At 41.5% G+C, this 24,960-nt stretch overlaps 1 protein-coding gene and 1 pseudogene across 1 annotated transcript in view; one reads left to right on the top strand and one right to left on the bottom strand.

The window, feature by feature from the left end:
- Window positions 1-7,951: 7,951 nt before the first annotated feature.
- Znf318 (zinc finger protein 318) overlaps window positions 7,952-24,960 on the bottom strand; it is a 40,353-nt gene continuing 23,344 nt past the window's right edge. Inside the window, 7 exon segments of the mRNA XM_048347712.1 lie at window positions 7,952-11,318; window positions 11,844-11,962; window positions 12,910-13,009; window positions 13,465-13,610; window positions 13,613-13,667; window positions 17,369-17,670; window positions 23,442-23,541. Of these exon segments, the coding sequence (XP_048203669.1) occupies window positions 8,091-11,318; window positions 11,844-11,962; window positions 12,910-13,009; window positions 13,465-13,610; window positions 13,613-13,667; window positions 17,369-17,670; window positions 23,442-23,541 (4,050 nt within the window). The 3' untranslated portion in view covers window positions 7,952-8,090.
- Window positions 20,630-21,092, top strand: LOC125352559 (annotated as a pseudogene).

The raw sequence follows: 24,960 nt of genomic DNA, 5'->3' as shown, positions 1-24,960 counted from the left end.
TGACAAAAAAAAAAGAAGTTACATAATATCATATGATACAGAAATTCTATTCCTCATTGTACACCCAAGAGAACTAAAAACACATGCCCCAAAACAAAAAAAAGCAGCACTGTATATAGTAGACCTAAAGTAGAAATAATCAAATGTCTGTCAACTAGTGAACAAAACCTGTTATAGCCCTACAACAGAATATTACTTAGCCATAAAATACAATGAAGTAATCATACATGATATCACACAGTAGAATCTTGAAAATAATATGCTAAGTGAAAGTGATGATTAGAAAAGGCAAATCCAAAGACAGCAGATTAACATTGCCAATCTTGAGAGTGGCTTGAAAATAATTAAGAATATGTGCTTTTTTTCTGGTTGGAAGAAGGCTGATGGAAATGTCCTAGATTTGAATAGTGGTTCTGCTTGTATAACTTTGAAGATAGTAAGAACCAGAGAACTGTATAATTTAAGATGGTGAATTTTATAGGAATGTATATGGCTAAAATAAGATTGCTGGTATGTATGAAAGCAGAACAATGGAACGTGCTGAAATTGTATTAGGAAAGGGGAGGGTGAGGAGATTGATTGGAATGCATTCTACATGTAGCTGAAAATGTCACAATGAGATTTCCTCCCCCCATAGTTAATGTATGCTAATACAAAGGGTGTTACGTTTTGTTATGTAAAAATTAATGTTATATTTCATTAAAAATAGATCTTAAGTATGTCACCATTCATTATATATATCAAACTGGTGGTGTGGCTCAAATGGTAGAGAACTGGCAGTAGAGCAAGCAAGCCAAGCTGAAGTTCAAAGCCCTGAATCCAAGCCCCTGGACTGGCAAACCCAGAAAAGATCTTGGACGTAATATATACAAACTCTAGCATATCAAACAGAAGAAAAACATTCTGTCTTAGACATGGACTTCAGACACCACTGGAGAACTAAGATCTAAGCAGTAAAACAGAGGCTGGACTCCAACTGTGAGTCAGTTAGAAATGAAAGCTTGTAACTAACAAACACCCCAATTGTCCCTGGGCAGAAGAATGTGAGCGATGATGAGAAACAGATCATGGGCTGGAAAGAAAGTGGTGGTGACAAAGTGTTGGCAGCTCTGGCACCAAGTTGCTTTCCATTGCTTCATCCACAGGGCAATGCTTAGGTATGATATAATGCTTAGGTATGCGTAGGTATTGATATAATCTCAGTAACAGAAAGCCCTGAGATACTTCTTGCCCTTTACTTTAAAGTCATCTACTGATGGCTTTAGTTATACACTATAAGAGGGTTATTGTGTCTTTTTGCTTTTTTTTTTTGTGGGTCATGAGGCTTGAACTCTGGGCCAGGGCACTGTCCCTAAGCTCTTCAACTCAAGGCTAGCATTCTACCACTTGAGCCATGGCGCCACTTCCAGTTTTCTGGTGGTTAATTGGAGATGAGTCTCATGGACTTTCCTGCCTGGGTTGGCTTTGAACCTTGATTCTCAGATCTCAGCTACCAGTGCCTGGTAAGGCAGTTTTTCCAGTTCTGGCTCTCATTTTCATTGTATTGCTGAGTCCATAATTCCAAGTACACAGAGTATTAAACCATGTATCTACTGACATTTTAGATGGGCAGAACAGTGTTTGCCTGCTCTGTGCCTAAAGTCTGATTTCCCAGGATTTTTCAAACATTTTCTTTGTGATTGTTCCTCCTTCCTTGACCTTCCTTTGTCTTCCTTGTACTCACTCTTCTAAGGACATACCCATTATTCTTTGATTCTTGCATGGAGCAATAAAATAGCCTCAAACCAAAGTAGATGGTCTAATGGCTAGGGATATTGGAGCAAAGGGCCCACAAAGCTTTAACCTAAGTATCACATTACAAATGAGAGATGCAAGTTTACTCAGGTGTTAAGTGAAGTGTGGAGTGGCAAATCTAAAATATATACTCTGTTCAGTCTCATCTTGTTCCTTCTCTACTGGCACACAGACATGTATATACATACGTACATACATACCACATATACATACAACATGCTCATTCACCCAGCTCGCCATTTTCTAGCAGCTAGAAGGACCGGCCTTCTCCACAACCCATGCTTGCCCCCAAGCAGCCATACCCACCTTCTCTAAGTCAGATCCTAGAGGTGAGGGCCTACTGGTTACAAGGAAGCTCATCATTTTCAGGGTCTCAGCGGCTTCTAGCCTGCCTCCCTGGAGCAGAAATGTTTGCTGCAGACCTTCCTTCTGGAAATCTGGAGAATTCTGGAATTGTCCCTAAGAAGAAAAGAAGATAGGTGGATGACAGTCGATAACAATGTGGTCATGATTATTCTTAAATAGTAGCTAAGCATATATGATTCTGTAAGAAGGTTGGATGGAACCTTAAGAGAGTATGAGTGAAAATGAAATTAAATAACATGTAAATATGGCAGGCTTTTCTCTTGTTGCTATCTTTCTTCGCTTCTTTTATTCTCCCACTTTGTTTCTGTTTTTATCCTGAACATTCACTTCTTTTTTTGTTGGTCCTGGGGTTTGAACTCAGGGTGCTGTCCCTAAGCTTTTGCTCAAGGCTAGTGCTCTACTACTTGAGCCACAGGACCACTTCCAGCTTTTTCTGAGTAATTTATTGGAGATAAGTTTCTCATGGATTTTCCTGCCAAGGCTGGCTTCAAACTACACTCCTCAGCTCTCAGCCTCCCGAGTAGCAAGGATCACAGGTGTGAGCCACTGGCACTTGCCTGGCTTTCACGTCTCTTCAACATTCCCTTATTTTCTACAAGCTCTTTTTCTTTCTTGCCTGATCTCCTATGATTGGGACAGACACCTGTAAAGCTATATTTAAATGGTTATAGCTAGACAGGTACTACCATGGTATTGTATACCACAAAGACTTTGTGATAAAGATGAGTACCTTGATTGAAATCATTTGTGTGTTTGTAAAATATTAGTAGATATTCAGAAATAACTCAACAGAGGCAAGGTCAAGAAGAGAAGAGATGGAGGAAGGAAGAATGGTTGGAGATTTCTTGAAAAAGGTATGCTGCCCCTGCATCAGTGGGAGGAGAGAAACTTAGGGAGTCTTGAGGAAAAAAACAGCAGGACCTTTTTGTAAGGACGGAATACAGATGAGATAAGGCATGTATTGAATAGGAGAGATACAGTTTTAAGAAAAAATGTTAATATGCAGTATACAGAAAGTCGCCCAACCCTGCCTATAGTTCTGTAGCCCCAGCTAACCCTTACTGATGTGCACTTTACATATATGTATATATGAACATTTACATGTGTGGCAAATTATTTTATGTAAAATGCATCTTCACTGACAGAAGTCTGAAACACCTCAGAAAATAGAAAAAAGTAAATTATTTATTTATTTGGCCAGTCCTGGGCCTTGGACTCAGGGCCTGAGCACTGTCCCTGGCTTCCCGCTCAAGGCTAGCACTCTGCCACCTGAGCCACAGCGCCCCTTCTGGCCGTTTTCCATATATGTGGTCCTGGGGAATCGAACCGAGAGCTTCATGTGTAGGAGGCAAGCACTCTTGCCACTAGACCATATTCCCAGCCCTCAATAATACTTCTAGGTGTCTTTTTAATTTTTTTATTTTTTGCCAGTCATGGGCCTTGAATTCAGGGCTTGAGCACTGTCCTTAAAAAGTAAATTTTTGTTTCCATACAGAAATAAAATTTTGATGATGACAAGATGTTAGATGGGCCAGAAATGTTAACTACGTCAGCCAACTCAGAGATTGTGGGCTTGACTATCTGACTTCAATAGACTTATCTGACTGGAGGGGAAAACACGGTCATCTGAAAATCAGAGCCCTAAAACCTCTCCCTGTTCTATTTTTTTTTTTTTTGCCAGTCCTGAGCTTGAACTCAGGGCCTGAGCACTGTCCCTGGCTTCCTTTTGCTCAAGGCTAGCACTCTGCCACTTGAGCCACAGCGCCACTTCTGGTTTTTTCTATATGTGGTGCTGAGGAATCGAACCCAGGGCTTCATGTGTACGAGGCAAGCGCTCTTGCCACTAGGCCATATCCCCAGCCCCCTTCTTTTTCCTAACTCTAGGGTAAGCTCACCACCTTCCCGCCCCACTCTTCCCTGTAGGGCTTCCGAGGCAGTGGCTGCCTCTTAAGCTGGCATCTTCAGAATGCCCCTGAAATGAGGAAACCACTGGCACCCTTGAAAAACACAACTATAATGTTCTAAGTACAAAGACCTAGAACAGAAGAGTTGCTTCTAGAGTGCTAAGTACTCAATAAATACAATCAGCTATTTATAGTTTTAATCCAGTTATAATTTGCTATGCATTATCAGATAATAAAAACAGCGACTATTACCACCTTGATTCTTTCAATGAATTTATTGAGTATCCTCTGTGTCAGGTGTGGTGAATACGTAAAAAGAGGAAACAAAGCCGGGTGCTGGTGGCTCACGCCTGTAATCTCAAGAGGTTGAGATCTGAGGATTGCATGCAGTTCAAAGCTGGTCTGGGCAGGAAAGTCCATGAGTCTCTTATCTCCAATTAACCACCAGAAAACCAGAAGTGGTGCTGTGGCTCAAGTGGTAGAGAACTAGCTTTGACCTGAAGAGCTCAGGGACAGCACCCAGGCCCAAAGTTCAAGCCCCACAACAGACTGAAACAAGACCAAAAAAAAAAAAAAAAAAAAAAACAACCCAAAGACAACCTCTTCTAGGGAATTTGTGATGCAATTGGGAAAACATAAAATTACAACCATGTTAAGTACTATAACAACAATACATATTTATTGTTTTCTCTAAGTGTATGTGAACTGAGGGCAAAAGACAGTGGTGATATTTAAGAGATTTCCATTTTAAGTTGCTTATTAATGAATCCTGTGTGTGTAAAATTATATAAACAACTAAAGAATTAAACTGCTTTGTGAAAGCAAGGAGAATTAGTGCTTAGAAGTATATAAAAAACAGCCAGGTGCCGGTGGCTCATGCCTATAATCCTAGCTACTCAATAGGCTAAGATATGAAGATCACAGTTTGAAGCCAGCCTGGGCAGGAAATCCTTTAGACTCGTATCTCCAATTGACCACCAGAAAGCTGGAAGTAGTGTTGTGGCTTAGAGTGGTAGGCCACTAGCCTTAAGCAAAAAGAGCTTAGAGACAGTGGCTAGGCCCTGAGTTCAAGCCCCCAAAAAACAAAACGGCCAGAAATCCGTGGCTCATGCCTATAATCCTAACTACTCAGGTGGCTGAGATCTGAAGATCACAGTTTGAAGCCAGCGTCGGCAGAAAAATCCATGAGATTCTTCAGTTAACCACCAAAAAGCCAAAAGTGGAGCTGTAGCTAAAGTGGCAGAGCCCCAGCCTTGAGCGAATAAGGGACAGTGATCAGGCCTAGAGTTCAAGCCCTAGTAACCAGCAGAGAAATAATAACAAAAACAGTCTTAGTTTTGTTATAGGCTATCTTCCTCTCTGAACTCTTCTCACTTAAAACACATACACATTATTCCTAGTGATAGCTATATCCTGTATGTCTACTTCCCATTTTTCCTGTTCCTGAACCTGGAACCTGACAGTGTTACAGACATATATATATTCTAGCATGGTCTGCTATCAAAATATTAACTGTTTTGTCAGTCATGGAGCTCAAACTCAGGGCCTCGGCACTGTCCCTGAGCTTTTTTTTTTTTTTTTTTCCAGTCCTGGGGCTTGGACTCAGGGCCTGAGCACTGTCCCTGGCTTCCTTTTGCTCAAGGCTAGCACTCTGCCACTTGAGCCACAGTGCCACTTCTGGCTGTTTTCTATATATGTGGTGCTGGGGAATCAAACCCAGGGCAAGCTCTCTTGCCACTAAGCCATATTCCCAGCCCTGTCCCTGAGCTTTTCACTCAGGTGAGTGCTATACCACTTTGAGCCACAGCACTACTTCTGGTTTTCTGGTGGTTAACTAGAGATAAGTCTTATGGACTTTTCTTCCGAACCACGATCCTCAAATCTCAGCCTCCTGAGTAGCTAGGATTACAAGTGTGAGCCACTGGCTTTAACAGATTGTTTTCTTTCTGATTTTTTTAGAAAAATGACATGAGGTAAGGTAGGAAGATGACTACAAATATTCACATGTCCTCTGAAGAGGCTGTAAGGCAGGAACCTCCATTCATAAAGCCAAGAGACATTTTTAAGGAGTTATTTATGCAACTTAAATAAGATTTGCCCATTTGTGTGTGTGTGTGTGCTGGTCCCAGAGTTTAAACTCAGGGCCTGGGCTCTATCCCTGAGCTTTTGTACTCAAGGCTAGTGCTCTTACCATTTTCAGCCAGTTCCATTTCTGGCTTTTTGGTAATTAGCTGGTGATAAGAATCTCATGTACTTTCCTGCACAGGCTGGCTTTGAACTGTGATCTTCAGATCTCAACATTCTGAGTAGTTAGGGTTACAGGTGTGAGCCACCAGTGCCTGGCTGATAATTTGTTCTTATCACTAAGGAAATCTCAATAAGAATTCCTGGTTGTTTTTCAGGTCCTAAAAGAGCCTAGAGAGAGAAAACACAGAGTATATAAAGAACCTCAGAAGATGGGGTTGGAGGAGTAGCTCAGTTGGTAGAGTGCTAGCCAATGAGCAAAAGCAGAAGGTACCAAATTTGAGTCCCTGTCTCAGACAACTGGGGAGGTGGGGGGAGAAAAAAAATGAACTTCACAAGAGGAAAACATTACTACCACCAATTTAGGGAGGCATTGGGGCACTGACTATTTGATTTATAAATACACACCTATACACATACATACGTTCTATATAACTCTAAGTAGCTCTGGGGGAAAGAATAGCTAACAATAAGGAAGCAGATGTTCACTATTCTAGTTATCCTTTGAAGTTCAAATGTGTGTGGTTTCCTTGCCTAGCAAGCACAGAGTTCAAACTCCAGTACTTTCAAAACAAAAATCCAGAAACATGAGATCAATACATTTATTCCAAGAAAGTAACACATTAAAAATAAAGTTAAGCTTGTCCAAGTCATCATAAATTCTGTAATCTTTTTAACAAAATGTACAACCCAAACATCACACTATGGTGGAAATAACGGTAAAGGGAGAGGTAGTATGGGATACATATAGGTTTATGGAACATAGAAGGAGTTCAATTACAAAACCAGATTCTTATCTTCTATTTCTGAACAGAAATAGCTGCTGAACAATTTAATACAAATTGTTACTAGTTCACAATACAATGAGCAAAGGCCATTCCAAAAATATAATGTGGGGACTGGGGATATAGCCTAGTGGCAAGAGCGCTTGCCTCATATACATGAAGACCTGGGTTCGATTCCCCAGCACCACATATACAGAAAATGGCCAGAAGTGGTGCTGTGGCTCAAGTGGCAGAGTGCTAGCCTTGAGCAAAAAGAAGCCAGGGACAGTGCTCAGACCCTGAGTCCAAGGCCCAGGACTGGCCAAAAAAAAAACAAAAAAACAATGTGACCTCAAAAACATTAAAAAAAAAAAAAGAGAGAGAGAAGTGAGCCTGTCAGATATTCTTCTATGTTTGAGGCCATTTCCAAATAGGACCATTTCAAACAAAGGCAACAGGATAAAAGACGTATGAGAGTTGGCATGCCAATGGGGAAGTAGACATTAAGTAAAAGGGCTACTCACGTGACATTTCAAACAATTAAGGCAGGCCCATCCAAATGGAAACCTAAGAGAATAATTCTTCCTTTTTCAGCAAGCCTCCTGGTTTTCTCCCAGAGGTGCCATCAGCTGCCCAGGTAATTGGATAGGAATATAACACAGCAGTTGAGAAGTCAGCTGTCTCCCTCCTCCCAACATCCAGAAATTGTAGCGAGTCAAGGCCAAAATACAACCAAAGCACACTATGTGGTGAGCCAGATAGACATTTGACTTTAATGACAAAGTAGGAAAAATTAAGAAAAAGATAACAGAATATTTTAACAGATACATATATAGAAGTTACGATTTTGTCTGATATTTTAAAGTGTAAGTTTTTCTTAAGAGGTAAATTTTCTTAAGTTTCATGTCTTGGTATAGGTTCCAGATGAAATTGCCAACTTGTCCTGGATCATCTAGGTTTCTGGTTTCTAGAAGCCAATTTGACTGATCCACAAGCAGCCCTAGGTATTATTTGTTTATTATTTATGAACACTGGCTTGTGTGTGGGCCTCGATGGCATCAGTGGCAGCTTCTTGTTCAGTTATTTGAGGGATTGTACTGCCTCCAACTATCTGTTCCTTTGAAAGGGACCCTGAAGTTGGAGCTTTTACCAAATTCAAAGAATTTTCACTGTCCTCATCGGTTAGACCAACTGCTACTTCTGGAATGGATGCATCCAAAATTTCTAGCTGCAGTGGTCCCATCTCCAGGGAACTACACTTAAGAGGGTCATCTGGATCAGAGAGCGGAGAACATAGTTTCTCTTTTGGAACTCCGGATGTCCGTGTGACAAAGTCAACAAGGTCTGGAAGGCAAGAAGATGGCCCAAGGCCTGTAGGACTAACTGTTTTGGATTCCAATGTGAGTGAATCTTGCTTCTTCAATTGTGAAGCTTCTTCAACTTCCTCAGACAACATTCCCCCTGCCAAAAGGTCAAGGGCCTGGTGTGTTCCTTCTAGGCCTCCCAAGCCACAGTCAACATTTTCTACAGAAAGTCCAGTTTTCAAATAGTTAGAAGGGATTTTCCCATTTGTGGGATTAGATGAGTTGTGTTCGCCCTCTGTTTCAAAGTTAAGCACCAGGGATTTGGGAGAGTCTAAAGGAAACCCAGAGAAAGATGAGTTTGGTTCAAAGTCATTGGGGATAGAGGGATTATATCTTAAAGGTGATACAGAATTTTCTTCATATACTTTCTGAGACAGGGTACTTGGGGATCCATGTGCTACCTGAGTACTGCAGAAATCAGCATGCCTACCTCCCAGATTCGCCTGGGCAGCAAGCTCCTTGGCCTCAGTTTCTATTGTCACTGTCTGTTCTAGACAGACATCTTGTGGCTCCGCAACTTCCATTTCTGGTTTCTCTGGCTTCTTGTTCCAAACAGAAGGCTTGTAGATCATTTTACCTTGAAAATCTTTTGATCTTTCTTTCTTGAATTTGAGGGTTCTGTACCTAGAAGTCCTAGACGCAGAATTTTCAAGCCACTCTTGACTATCGATGGTAACTCCTTTCTTCTGGGGACTATCTGTTAAACACATATCTGATCTGGTTGGAGACTCAAGCAGCAATTCTGGGGCAGAAATTCTAGGTATATCTTGTGGATTATGGAGTAAAGATCTTGTTTCTGATGGAAATGCATCTATTTCTGCTTTTGTGGAGGAGAATGCCTGTGCACTACTCAATTCTATTACTACTTTACTGGTGGTTTCAGGTCCTGTCATCAAGTTCTTAGATTGTTCTTTTTCTTGGTCAACCAATTTAGGCTGTTCTACTTCTCCTTCCCATCTGTTCTTATGATTTAAAGTAGAATCTGTTAAGCTGGGGGTATGGGGCACAATGTGGGCACTTACTCCCTCTTCAACTTCCACCCTTTGCTCTGGTAAAGTATTTGTCTCTATCTCACTTTGTCCACAGTTCTCAGATTGGTGGAGCTCTTGGCTCCCCTTATCTTGGTTATCAGAATCTATAAGGTGAACTTTTACCAACTTCTGAGAGTCCTTGGTATGACAGTGTATATCTGTGTCTCGCTGAGGAGGTAGGTCTATGCCAGGTGGTACTGGCTCTCCCAGGCCAAACTCAATTTTTCCTTGTGGAGGTCTATCTTTATTAGTGTCACTCTGGAGGGAGCTAGAAGTCCATGAGGCCAAAGTATCAGTCTTTGGGGTAACAGTGTCATAAGGCCTGTTTTGGCACAACCTTGTCAAAGGCTGTAAGAAGCCATAGCTGCTGTCTCTGCCTTTTGAGTCTACATGCTCTACACCTGACCACTTCCCTATGGACACCAGAGTTTTTGCAGTGGGATTTTCAGAGTTGCTGACTACAGGTGCAGTGACCAAATCCCTATCTTGAGGTAACTCCTCTTGGGATGCACTGCTGTTCAAGGCAGAAGAGGTATCTGAACTTTCAGTTTTAGAGAGGTTGCTATTTTCCCCATTGGCCAATGGGCCACAACCCAGCTTAGTCTCAGGGGCTCCTTTTCCACCACTACTGTAGAATATGTCATATAGGTCCTTAGCATTGGCTGTGGCTAAGCATGGATTTCGTTTCTCCAATTTTTTGGCTTGTTTAGTGAAAACACTTGAGAGAGGTGGTGGAGGACGTACTAATACAGAGAGCAGAGTCTGGTCCTGATCACTCTCACTCACCCCAGGAGCCGTTTCATCAGAAGGAATGGCAGCTGGCTGTGCTGAGGACATGATGGTTACAGGTATCTCTGGATTCAAACTGTTTGAACCTAGAAAACCAGAACTAAGAGTCTGAGACACAACTGAGTTGGATTTTACAGGAGCCAAGGCAGCATTTACTTGAGTAGGAGTTGGAGCAACTGGATGAGGTATAACTGGGGGTGGCGGAGGGGGTGGGGGTGGGGGAGGTGGAGGAGGTGGCAACATTTGCTCAGGTATGTGGGATGGCTCATTCTTTTCAGCCAGCACCGTTTTTTCCTCTGGAGAACCTTTTAGAATCACCTCTTCCCCACCAAAAGCTTTGGAGATGATATCTGGAGGCAAGAGGAGATCAGATGAAGACTCTTTAACCACTGGCAGAGGCTTAGCAGTGGTTCCAGGGGACTTGATAGACAGAAAGGTATTAAGAGGAGCGGGCTTGCTCACTGTGGCTGAACTTGATTTACGGAGTACTGTAGATGGGATAGGCAGGTTGGGACGAATCTTAGTCTGTGTTGAAGTTGTAACAGGCATCCAGGGGCTGGTGTGTGCAACAACAGTTTTCCCAGAAAGCTTAATTTTGATGGGCTTTGCCTTTCCAGTTTCAGCTTTGATATCTTCCTTGTCCTTACTATTTTCTACAACCTCTTCCTTAAGGATGCTTGGGGCCACCACTGAACTTTTCTCCTCTTCTTTTTCTGTTTTCTTCCAGCTGAATTTTCCAAAAGATGATGATATTGGTGGTTCCTTTTTCACCTCTTCTTTTACGTGGAGTTTGATGCTAATGTTCCTTTTATTTTCAGCTTTTTCAGGGGAATTCCCACCTTCAGAGAGCTGGTCCTCCAATTCTGCAGAGACCTGGTCATCTTCCTTTACTTCTTTCACAACCTTTGCCTTCTTTTCTTTTTTCTCTTCCTTTGGTTTCTCGCTAAGTTTGCGCTTTAGTTCATTCTGTCGTCGCCGTTCTGTCTCTAGGACTATAGCCAAGCCAGCTTGGCGGTCCAGATTCCGCCGCTCCTCATACAATGGGTTTTCCTCCACATATTTCTGAGAAAAGAAAAGATAAAGGCTTAACAACTGACAAACTACTTTAAGAAAGAAAACCTTGGTCCCTGTAACTGAGAATTTACTTCATAGAAATCTCTAGATTTCTTTTTTTTTTTTTTTTTTTGGCCAGTCCTGGGCCTTGGACTCAGGGCCTGAGCACTGTCCCTGGCTTCTTCCCGCTCAAGGCTAGCACTCCGCCACTTGAGCCACAGCGCCGCTTCTGGCCGTTTTCTGTATATGTGGTGCTGGGGAATCGAACCTAGGGCCTCGTGTATCCGAGGCAGGCACTCTTGCCACTAGGCTATATCCCCAGCCCCTCTAGATTTCTTTTTAAGGATTAAAGATGGTCCTAGCTAGCTCAGTATCTCTGAGTTAGTTAGGACATGACTGTTAGCTCAGGATTGAGATTTTCCCTAGTGGTTATATGAATTTGAAGTGTCAATGGCTTTTTCTGGCTCTGAGTGACAAAGTAAAAAAAAAAACTACAGAGAATGGAAGACCTCACATGGTACTACAAAGACTAACCTTGTACTTCTCATTATGTTGGTGACCCTTTACATGCTGCTCTCCAGAAATAGGATCCCCCAAAAATTCCTCACAGAGCTGGCAGTAAAATCCAGTGACAGGAATTAGAAACTCTGAGCCTGAAAGAAATAGAAGGTTAAGGAAACAAGTCTTTTTCGCCAAGAAGTTTAGCAACCAAAGGAAATCTCACCACTCTTTTGCAGTAAGAGACCTTTTAGATGAATCTCACAATCTTCCTAACCTGAAGCTTGAATTCTAGACCTCCACTTCTTGGGAACACTTATCTGGTAAATTCTGTAGTTTCCTTTGCCAGACCCACTTCTGTTGCTTGCTCCCCTAAACTCTAAGTAGCACTAAGCATCTTAGGTGATTTAAAAACTGTCATCACATGTAGGCACCCTATTACCATTTGTATGAGGATCTATCTCTGTGTCAGTATTAAGTACTCAAGAATCTACACCTGAAGGATACATTAGCAGCATTGACTACTTGCAAGGGCAAGAAATTGAAGTTTAAAACATAATTTTTTTTCTTATTAACTTACTCCTTAATAACACTACCTGAAGTACTTTATAAGTTCTTAGCTGAAGAATTAAACTATTGTCTGTCTTATTGTCTTTTATGTCTGGATTTCAAATAAATAAAATTTTGATGTATAAACTAATGACAAAGATAGTTGTTCTATATTTTAAACCACATATATATCACATATGTATATCATATATATCACTTAAAGTATATATATAATTTGTATATATCTTTATATATCATTTTAAGTAATTGTCATTTAAAGTATATATAATACATATATATCACTTAAAGTATGCATATGTACATATGTGTGTATATATGTCTACAGGACAATTTTATATAAATATATACATATATTATGTAATATGTATATATTAGAGTAATCTTATAGATCCCTTATTTTCAGGACATTCTTACCCTTGGTTAAAAGGAACAACTATGTCTCATGCTATACTGCTTCCTAACACTTCAGTTCAGAGACACCTCTTACTTAGATAAATGTAAGGAAACCACAAAGAAGATAGAGGAAACATACCTTTTGCAGGAACAGTTATCTTGTCAGTGCGCTTTATAGCATCTTGCTTGGCCTCACTCTGGGTCTTTGAAGCCCAAGGTCTGTTGTAGGGATCCAGTGTCTATTTGCAAGAGGCAGAGGTGCTCACACAACTGCACTAAAAACTCAATGACCCACTTGTCTCTCTTTTTTCCCCTCACACATAAGACTAGGGAACCAGAAGTCCCTAGCTACCCACCCAACCCTCCCATTCTGCCAACTGTTTAAACGGAAATCACCTGTGGAAAAGGTAAACACATGTTAGAATAAGTACTAGAGCCAGATAAATGAAACAAAAAAATCAGGAACGCAAGGAATCAAAAGAGGCAGAAGCCTCACTTACACTCATCATGGTGTTTAGTTACAGGTAGATCCCCTGGTTTGAACCCTGGGGATGGTATCTCCTTTGCTGGTATCTCTTGGTTCTTCAGACTGGGGCTCCTGCCCATGCGAGAATGTTTCATTTCCAGCTTTGTAATGTAGATGGGAATATAAAAGTTGGAAAGGAAGTGGAACAATAGAAGACAAGCTACTTACCTGTGTATGCTTCTTATTGTGCATATGGGTGAAAAAGTCAAACATGGTCCCACAAATAGTATTGCAGTCTTTGCACCAGTGACTGCCAGCATCATAGTACTCATAAGCAGGAATGAGCTGATCAGACTTCTCGGTAGTTGGCTGGGGCTTTCAGCAGGCTGAGGGCTCTTAATTCGTGACTTCTCATTATTTACTGTTAATTCCTAGAGGGGGGAAAAAACCCTACACTTACAAAAAGAATTCAAGGAAATCTAGATTTGTCATAACAAAGAATGGGGTTGAAATAATACAAAGGTTACATGACCATATTTCTAATGCCCTAAAAGCTGTATAAGGGAGCTGGGGATATGGCCTAGTGGCAAGAGTGCTTGCCTCGTATACATGAGGCCCTGGGTTCAACTCCCCAGCACCACATATACAGAAAACAGCCAGAAGTGGCGCTGTGGCTCAAGTGGCAGAGTGCTAGCTTTGAGCAAAAAGAAGCCAGGGACAGTGCTCAGGCCGTAAGTCCAAGTCCCAGGACTGGCCAAAAAAAAAAAAAAAAAGCTGTATAAGCTGGCAGAACCTCAAAAAGAAATGCGTATCCAAGGGTTAAAGAGAACAACCTAAACCCTATAGTTACATCACATCATGAATATATTTACATATCCTAAAAATATCTCTAGGAGAATGTTCAAGATTGTGGAAACTGACTGTGCTTCTGAACTGAGGGGAACTGGAGAATAAGGATGGGTAGGGATCTTTTCACTGTACATACTTCAGTAGATGTTGAATGTGCTATCTCTGCAATCAAGTACATTCATCAAATTTAAAAATCACAAGTAGAGAAGAAAAACAAAAATGGAAAAAGTAGTTACTCAGGTTAAGTAAATGAAAACATGTGAGGACAGTGAACTTGCTTATTACCTATGTATCCTGGTAGGGAAAGGAGGAGAGTAGGATTGGTGCTGTGCATCGGTAAGACAGACAGCAATTTATGTGGGATAACCTAGAGGAATATTCTTTTTTTTTTTTTTTTTTGGCCAGTCCTGGGCCTTGGACTCAGGGCCTGAGCACTGTCCCTGGCTTCTTCCCGCTCAAGGCTAGCACTCTGCCACTTGAGCCACAGAGCCACCTCTGGCCATTTTCTGTATATGTGGTGCTGGGGAATCGAACCTAGGGCCTCGTGTATCCGAGGCAGGCACTCTTGCCACTAGGCTATATCCCCAGCCCTAGAGGAATATTCTTGACAGCCTAAAAGGTCCCCAACAGAATTCAACACCTTTGAGTTAACATGAATTCTCTTTTAAAACATGGCTCCCCAAAAGTAAGTATTTTAATATGAATTACTCACTAAGCTGGGAACAAGGCACTTAAGAAATGAGGCTTTGGTTGATAATAAGACTCAGGGTACAGAAAAACATAATTTTGCGACCCAGAGAAAGTATGGGTTTCTACACTAGACAAGATAAGGGAACTAAAATATTGGCTAGTGGGAAGATAGGGGACATAGAAGGAGGGAAAAAAAAAGACTTCAAAGATACTCTTTCCTAACAAAGTCCTATTCAAGAGTTACAAAGATATCACACATAGCAAGTCAGGAAGGAGAGACTTCCTTGCTGGTGGGAGTATTACCTGGAAGTACCTTCTAGAAGAAAATCTAGATACATATTACAAATGCCTCAAAATTCGAAATACCCTTTGACCTGGCAATTCTACTGCTGGACATTTATTTATCCTAAGAAAATTACTATGGCAAACAAAGGTGATTTGACTGCTTGGATAGATTTCACTATCTATATGACAAAAATAAAATATAGTTACCTAGAAAGACAAAATTGTGTGTTTGTGTATTTTTCTAAAACAAAGAGAAAAAAACTCTTCAAACCAACTATGTACTTATAGTTATGTTTTGTCTTTTTCAGTATTGGAGTTTAAATTCAAGGCCTCATGATTGTTAGGCAAGCTGCTCTACTCACCTATACATTTTTTGTTGTTGTTGGTTGCAGGGCTTGAACTCAGGGCCTAGGTGCTGTCCCTGAGCCTCTTTGTGCTCAAGGCTAGTGCTCTACCACTTGAGCCATAGTGCCACTTCCAGTTTTTGAGTGGTTAATTGGAGATACGAGTATCACAGGGACTTTTCCACCTATAATCCTAGCTTCTTAGAAGGATGAGATCTGCAGATCAAGAGCCATCCACGCCAGTGTGCTGGTGGCTCACACCTGTAATCCTAGCTGCTCAGGAAGCTGAAATCTGAGGATCGCAGTTCAAAGCCAGTCTTGGCAGGAAAGTCCATGAGACTTTCATCTCCAATTAACCACCAGAAAACCAGAATTGGCTCTGTGATAGAGCACTAGCCTTGTGCTGTAGAGCTCAGGGACATCATCCAAGCCCAGAGTTTAAGCCCCATGACTAACAACAACAAAAAGAACCATCCATACCTTCTTTCCCCTCTCTTCCTCTTCTTTTCTCCCTCCCTCCCTCCCTTCCTTTTTCTTCTGAGGATCGAAATTCAAAGCCAGCCCAGGTGAGAAAGTCAATGAAACTCTTAGCTTCAGTTGTCCATCAAAAAGCCAGAAGTGGCCAGGCACTGGTGGCTCATGCCTGTATTCCTAGCTACTTAGGAGGCTGAGATCTGAAGGACGTGGTTCAAAGCCAGCCCAGGAAGGAAAAACTCTTGAGACATTTTTTTGTTGGTCATGGGGACATGAACTCAAGGGCTTGGGCATTGTCTCAGAGTACTTTTGCTCAAGGCTTTCACTCTACCACTTTGAGCCACAGCTCTATTTCCAGTTTTGTGGTAGTTAAAAGGCTCAAGGACTTTCCTGCCTAGGCTGGCTTTGAACCACGATCCTCAGATCTCAGCTTCCTGAGTAGCCACCAGCACCTGACTAGCATCACAACTCCTATTGAAGAGTCTCACAGAAGCCAGGCGCTGGTGGCTCACACTTGTAACTCTTCTCAGAGGACTGAAATCTGAGGATCATGGTTAGAAGCCAGCCTGGACAGGAAAGTCTGTCAGATTCTTATCTCTAATCACAGAAAAAGACAGAAGTGGTACTGTAGCTCAAGTGATAGAGTGCTAGCCTTGAGCAAAAGAAACTCAGGGATGGTACCCAGGCCCTGAGTTCAAGCCCCAAGCCCAGCATGCATATAAGCATGTGCATGTGCGTGCACATACACACACAGAATCAGAAGCTGAGCTGTGGCTCAAATGGTACAGTGCCAGTCTTGTAGGAAAATAGCTAAGGGACATCATCCAGATAGTGAGTTCAAGTCTCAACACACCACCCACACACACACACACACACACACACACACACACACACACTATAGAAGTATCGGTATGAAATGGTGACTTGGATGCAATAAAAATGGCAAGGTGAATGTAACTGAGATTTATACCAGGGGAAAGCTAATAAATTTGTTAATTGGTTACAGGGTAGTTAGGGAAATTAAAGCACTAGTAACATACTTTAGGAATTAGTGAATTTGAACTGCCTATGAAACAATGAAGCAGAAATGGTTAATAGATTATTAAGACACTTGAAAGAACCACTTGAGCTTAAATATAAACATGGACGTTATCACATAGCTATTTCAGCATACAAGTGAATAAAATGGCTGAGTGAGAAAAAGAATTCTGGGCTGGAGGCTGGTGGCTCATGCCTGTAACCCTAGCTACTCAGGAGGCCGAGATCTGAGGATCCTGGCTCAAAGCCAGCCTAGGCAGGAAAGTCCATGAGATTCTTATAACCACCAGAAAACCAGAAGTGGACCTGTGGCTTAAAGTGGTAAAGCCCCACAACCAACAAAAAAAAAAAAAAAAAAAGAAGGAAAGAAAGAAAGAAAGAAAAGAAAATGTCAAAAGCTTCTGTAGCATACATTGGGGAAAATATAATAGAAATGAAAAGTTAAGTTTTACCTTGTTGGAGGAAGAGGTACAGGATGGCAACACTTTTTCTGGGCTCTTAGATTTTTCTGCTTTTTCAGGCTTCTCTGTCGACTCTTTACTGTCATTTGAAGATTTCTGAGATTTATCAAAGATGTTAATTCCCAAGATCTGGGCAACTTTGTCCAGTTCAGATTGCTTTTTTTCTGCTTCTTCTGCCTCTTGTCGTAGCTCTGCAATGTCCTTCATAATGTTATCCTGAAGCCGGCTCACCTCCACTAAGAGTGGATCTTTATGACCGTCCTTTTCCCTTCGTTTCTTGCGGAGCATCTCCCCTGAGCAGTCAAATGTTAACAAAAAGAGACGCAGGAAAACCTGTGAGTAGTTTTTAAATTGACAAACACTTATCTATTAAGGCAATATGCTTACAAGATCATTTTATGTACAAGTTTCTAACAGCAAGTGAAACTGTTCTTGAATATGCACTGGCTTAGTGAAATTCTATGGAGTGTTTATCTTTTGTATAGGAGTAATCAGCTAAGGATAGCTAGGCTTCGGGAGTTCCATGACCTTCCTCAAATAGTATATAGAAGTTTGTGTGACGATAGCTCCTAAAGAGATGAATAAATCTTGTAATTATGAATACAGCAGCTGTCCTCTCTTTAGGGAGCCAAAAAATTACTTAAGATGGTAAAAAATTCACATATATGATTTTATCTGATTTAAGGATACTGTACCAACCTTTTATAATGAGTTTAGGTTTTGCCTCAGGTTAATCTAATTGATATTTCCTCTTCCAAACTACAGGCCCTCAAAGATAAATAACAAAGTTTACATCCCCAAATAATGTAAACTCAGAAACAATGGTATCTTTTCTTAGTGTCTATCCCTCATACTGTCACCACACTGCAGTATTAGAGGCCTTGGTATCTTTCCTCAGTGTGTACATGAATTCCTAAAAGCACAGACAAAAAGATATGGGAGAAAGTCAGATATCATAGAACATCTTAGGGCAAAATGGGAATACTCAAAATGATGAGAGGACATCAAAGGGATACAAGAAGGGCTGGGTTGTGGCTCAAGTGAAGAGTGGCAGCGTAGTAAACTAAAAGCCCTGAGTTCGTAAACCCCAGTTACACCAAAAAGAAAAATATTTTAAAAAGATATAACTGCCATGAGCAGGGTGCTGGTGACTCATGCCTGTAATACTAGCTCCTTTAGGAGGCTTAGATCTAAGAATTATGGTTCAAAGCCAGCCCAGGCAGGAAAGTTCATGAAATGCTGCTATCTCCAGTTAACTACCAGAAAACTGGAAGTGGCACTGTGGCTCAAAGTGGTACGGCGCTAGTCTTGAAAATAGCTCAGGAACAGTGCCTAGGCCCTGAGTTCAAGCCCAATGACGGAAAAAAAAAAAAAACCAAACAAGAAGATATAACTTCCAGGGGTTGGGAATATGGCTTAGTGGTAGAGTGCTTGCCTAGCATGCATGAAACCCTGGGTTTGATTCCTCAGCACCACATAAACAGAAAAGGCTGGGAGTGGCGCTGTGCCTCAAGAGGTAGAATGCTAGCCTTGAGCAAAAAGAAGCCAGGGACAGTGCTCAGGCCCTGAGTTCAAGGCCCAGGACAAGAAAGAAAGAAAGAAAGAAAGAGAGAGAGAGAGAGGAGAGAGGGAGAGAGAGGGAGAGAGAGAGGGGGAGAGAGAGAGAGAGAGAGAGAAAAGAGGGAGGGGGAGAGAGAGGGAGGGAGGGAGGGAGGGAGGGAGGGAGGGAGGGAGGGAGGGAGGGAAGGAGGTAGGGAGGAGATATAACTTCCAGTCACAGGTGGCTCATGCCTGAAATCCGAGCCACTGAGGAAGCTGAGATATGAGGATTCTAGTTTGAAACCAGACCAAGCAAGCATATCTCCAGTTAACTAGCAAAAGGCCAGATGTGATCTGGAGGCATGAACCAAGTGATAGAGCACCTGACTAGTAAGTGCAAGGCTCAAGTTCAACCCCCAGTCCTACATAAACAAACAAATAAATAATTTTTTTTATAGTCCACACATGGAGGTATGACTCAAATGGTGAAACATCAGCCTTGAGCAAAAAAGCTAAGATAGAGCACAGGCCCTGAGTCCAAGCCACAGTACTGGCGCACACAAACACAAAGAACACTAGGGCCAACTCAAAGGGGCTCCCAGTAGCTAAATTTAGGACAATTTGAGTATGAAAATAAATATAATTAAAGATTATAATCTATTACTACTTAATGAATTCACAGTGATAAAAAATGACTAAACCAATTAGGATAGGAGTGGAGAAGTTCCTCCTCATGGCAGAAAGCCAACTAGTAGAGTTGGAAATAGACAGCAGAGAATTGACAGGAGAATGTTATTTCCTCTGGAAATTTATGCATTTATAGCATATGACCCTAGCAGAGGATATCAATGTCATGATTATGTTCTTGTTAACAAACAGTGACAGACACTGTCACAAAAACACAAAGAGAAGATCAAGGCTTGTGCCTGTCAGGCCTAGTTTGATGCCACCATTGTAGGTGGGGAGCTGAAAGAAAAGAAACCACCTGGTATCAGTGGTTCATGCTTATAGTCTTAGCTACTCAAGAGGCTAAAATCTAAGAATCATGGTTCAAAGCTAGCAACAGGCAGACAAATTTGAGAGACTTTTGTCTCCAATTGATCAGTAAAGAAGCCAAATGTAGGGGTTAGTGGCATGGCTCAGTTGGTAGCGTGCTATTTTGCTCAAGACTAGCGCTGTACCAAAAGCATCAAGTGCCAAGTTCAAGTCCCAGTCATGGACCTAAAAAAGAAATGAGCCAAAAGTAGAGGTGTGGCCGGGCTTAGTGGTAGAGTGCTTGTCTAGCAAGCATGAAGCCTTGGCTTCCATTCCTCAGTACCACATAAACAGAAAAAGCCAGAAGTGGCACTCTGGCTCAAGTATTAGAGTACAAATCAAGAGGGAGAACTAGAGGCCCTGAATTCAAATCCTAGTAGTAGCGCGCGCGCGCGCACACACACACACACACACACAGAGGAGAAAACAGTAACCTCCATATTTTATCAATGCCATGGTATCCTTTGAATACAGCCTGGGAACTGTGTGACAGACAGTTTGTGCCACATTAGAAACCAATACACTGAGTTGCCATGAATTCTCCCAGAAGCCCCCGCTCTTCCTCTTCCTGTTAACGGCCTGAGGCGACCTGTGAAAATGGTTCGCTACTCTTTAGACTCAGAAAACTCCACAAAATCATGCAAGTCAAGAGATTCAAATGTTCATGTTCACTTTAAGAACACCTGAGAAACAGCCCAGGCCATCAAAGGTATGTATATACGAAAAGCTACCAAGTATCTGAAAGATGTCACTTTAAAGAAGCAATGTGTGCCATTCTGGCTTTACAATGGTGGAGATGGCAGGTGTGCCCAGGCCAAACAGTGGGGCTGGACCCAGGGTTGGTGGCTCAAAAAGAGTGCTGAATTTCTGCTGCACATGCTTAAGAATGCAGAGAGTAAAGCCGAACTGAAGGGTTTAGATGTAGACTCCCTGGTCATTGAATACATCCAGGTGAACAAAGCATCCAAAATGTGCTGCTGAACTTACAGAGCCCATGGTAGGATTAACCCACACATGAGCTCCCTGCCACATTGAGATGATCTTTACTGAAAAGGAACAGATTGTTCCTAAACCAGAAAAGGAGGTTGCACAGAAGAAAAATGTATCCCAGAAGAAACAAAAACTTATGGCATGGGAATAAAATAGCATAAAATAACTGCAAATAAATGAACATTGGTTATCATTTAAAAAAATAAAAGAAACCAATACACAAAGAGCCTTTGATGCAAGAATGAAGGCAAGAATTTCAAAAAACAGAAATGGAAAAATGCCAATGCCATCCTCCATTTATTTGTTTTTTTTGTTTTTTTTTTTTTGGCCAGTCCTGGGCCTTGGACTCAGGGCCTGAGCACTGTCCCTGGCTTCCTTTTGCTCAAGGCTAGCACTCTGCCACTTGAGCCACAGCGCCACTTCTGGCCGTTTTCTGTATATGTGGTGCTGGGGAATCGAACCCAGGGCCTCATGTATACGAGGCAAGCTCTCTTGCCACTAGGCCATATCCCCAGCCCCGCCATCCTCCATTTATAGTTTGTGGTTTCTTCTAGAATTACCTGTGCCCTCTTATAAAGTATTGATTGCAAAGTCAGAATGTCAGTTTAAAACACATTAGAAGTAAAGCACGTGGGGCTGGGAATATGGCCTAGTGGCAAGAGTGCTTGCCTCCTACACATGAAGCTCTAGGTTCGATTCCCCAGTACCACATATATGGAAAACAGCCAGAAGGGGCGCTGTGGCTCAGGTGGCAGAGTGCTAGCCTTGAGCAGGAAGAAGCCAGGGACAGTGCTCAGGCCCTGAGTCCAAGGCCCAGGACTGGCCAAAAAAACAAAAACAAAAACAAGAAGTAAATAAAGCACGGGGCTGGGGATGTGGCAAGAGTGCCTGCCTCATATACATGAGGCCCTGGGTTCGATTCCCCAGCACCACATATACAGAAAATGGCCAGAAGTGGTGCTGTGGCTCAAGTGGCAGAGTGCTAGCCTTGAGCAAAAAGAAGCCAGGAACAGTGCTCAGGCCCTGAGTCCAAGCCCCAGGACTGGCCAAAAAAAAAAAAAGAAGTAAAGCACGTGATTACTATACTTAAAGTCAATTTACGGGATTGGAACTAAGAAAAGGTATTTCATGTATAATAATTTGGTGGATATAGGTGTGCAGTGTCACAATTTTTATTATATACACTATGGCAATGCTTTACAAATTGCATTCCATTTGTGTCCTTCCTCAGGAAGAACTTTGTGCTTTCTTTCCTTCTGAGAGAAATGTTACAGAGGGTATTATGACTTCATTAACAGTGTTTTTGGTAAGAATAATTTGTTTTTATCTGAAACTGGGGCTAATTGGCTGGTACTCTTACCACCTGAGCCATGCCTCCAACCCTAGAACAATGTTTCTTAAAATTAAACAATGATATAACAAATAATATTTCTTATAAAAAGGATAAGATAGGGGCTGGGGATATGGCCTAGTGGCAAGAGTGCTTGCCTCGTACACATGAGGCCCTGGGTTCAATTCCCCAGCACCATATATACAGAAAATGGCCAGAAGTGGCACTGTGGCTCAAGTGGCAGAGTGCTAGCCTTGAGCAAAAAGAAGCCAGGGACAGTGCTCAGGCCCTGAGTCCAAGCCCCAGGACTGGCAAAAACAGAAACAAAAACAAAAAAAAAAAAACAAAAAGGATAAGATAGTAATTTTACAATGGAGAAACCTGGAAGATACCACTACTAGCAAATGATCAAAATAATTATCATTAGTAATGGGTCAAGTGAGCACCTGACATGAACTTAGCATTACTTGGGATGTTTTTATCAAATATTAAAAAAAAAACACCAATTGGAACTGGGGATCTGGCTCAGCGGAAGAGCGCCTGCCTGGTGAGCGCAAGGCCCTAAGTTCGGTCCTCAGCTCTGGAAAAAAAAAAAAAAAAAAAAAACACAAATTTAATCCTAACGAAACATAAAGCAAACCAAAATTAAGGGACAGCCTCTGAAATATGTGACCTCTTTTCTAACAAGGCAAGTGTTCTAGCCACATGCCCAGTCAGAACATGACGAACGAATATGATGAATACTTTTGCCATAAAACATTACTAGGACACCTGGCAAAGTATGAGTAAGACTGTAGACTAGACATTAGTATTGTATAATTATTAATTTCCTAATATTGTTTTATATACTGTAGTTATATACTTGAATTTTTGTTTGCTAGTAACTACACACTTAAATATTTAGGGGTAAACATCATATCTATAATTTACTATAAAAAAGCTCAGAAAAAATTGTACAAGCAAAGACAGATTGAGAGAAAGAAGAATGTAGTAAAATGTTAATTTGGCAGAATACTTGGAGGACTCTTTGTTATTCAAACTTTTCTCTAGGTCTATGTCAAAATTTTTCTCACTGAACTTGTTTCAACATACCAACATTTCTCCACTTCGGTCTCCTACTCAAGTTACTACAAAAGGCAGCCAGAAATTATATGAAGAGTTGTCTAATACCTTGTTGTTTATGAAGTCGCTCCAATTCAGTCCTGAGATAGAACATTTTCTTCTGGCGAGCTTCTCGGTCACTCTTTAGTTTTTCCCTCTCTTCAATAACCTGAAATGTATAATATGGTAAGAGAGTCCTTCAGATTTCAATATTCTTCCTTTTATTTTCCTTTTAATAAACAGAGGTTTGCAATGTAGATCAGTTGGCCCTGATCTTACGATCTTCCCGTTTCAGCCTCTCTGGTGCTTGGGACCCAGGCATGAGTTATATACCTGGATTCCTCCCTTTACTACTACTCTGTTCCAGAAGACCTCCTACTGGATACTTATTATTGTTAATTTGTTGCTATTATAGAGGTGATATACAGAGGGGTTACAACTACCAGTCAGGTAATGAGTAATTTCCTTTTGTACAGTGTATTCTGCTCCCTCATTTTCTCCCAGTCCCTCCCTTCCGTCTCCACCCTCAAGTTGAGTAGTTCACTTTCATTAATGACCAGTGAACTCCATTGCTGCACTTTCTCACCATTTTTCCCTCGAATGCTGTGCCCACCAACCCTTCTGAAGATGTACACTAGAATACACGATACATAAGGTAAAGACAAAATCACCAAAAAATAAAAACTAAAAAAAAAAAAGAAAGAAAGAAAGAAAGAGGGGTGGGAATATGGCCAAGTAGCAAGAGTGCTTGCCTAGTATACATGAAGCCCTGGGTTCGATTCCTCAGCACCACATATCTTGAAAAAGCCAGAAGTGGTGCTGTGACTCAAGTGGTAGAGTGCTAGCCTTGAGCAAAAGGAAGCCAGGGACAGTGCTCAGGCCCTGAGTCCAAGCCCCAGGACTGGCAAAAAAAAAAAAAAAAAAAAAAGCGGGGGGGGGGGGAGCAAGAAAGGAAGAAAGGAAAGAGGTCTCTTGTTTCTGTATCTTGGAGTTTGTTTCAGTATGTATATTTATTTTATTTTATTTTATTTTTTTGCCAGTCTTGGGCCTTGAACTCTGAGGGCCTGAGCACTGTCCCTGGCTTCTTTTTACTCAAGGCTAGCACTCTGCCACTTGAGCCACAGCACCACTTCTGGCTGTTTTCTATATATGTGGTACTGGGGAATCGAACCCTGGGCTTTATGTGTACGAAGCAAGCACTCTTGCCATTAGGCCATATTCCCAGCACAACTCAGTATGTATATTATTTTTTAAAATACGAAGAGACATGTAGACATTGCACTTTTGTGTTTCTCTCCTAAGAGTATTCTCTTTTGGTCTCATTGTGTTTGAGTATCTAGAATCCTGTAATCATTTATCAAATCCCAGTGTATTTTAGATCTAGTTTCCACCTATCAGAGAAAATACATACTGGATAATCTTCACCTGAGGATCAATGCCTACACAAAGGCTCTGATTTAACAAAGTGACACTTCATTCTGATCCACATTCCAATATTGAATTTTATCCTTCTTTTCAGAACTATACTACCAAGAAAGAACTTTTTTATGTAGGAAGCACCTGAAGCACCCACAGCATCTACCAGACA

This window comes from Perognathus longimembris, chromosome 6 (genome assembly GCF_023159225.1).
Source record: "Perognathus longimembris pacificus isolate PPM17 chromosome 6, ASM2315922v1, whole genome shotgun sequence".
NCBI lineage: Eukaryota > Metazoa > Chordata > Mammalia > Rodentia > Heteromyidae > Perognathus > Perognathus longimembris.
This window is presented reverse-complemented; position numbering and strand designations above follow the sequence as displayed.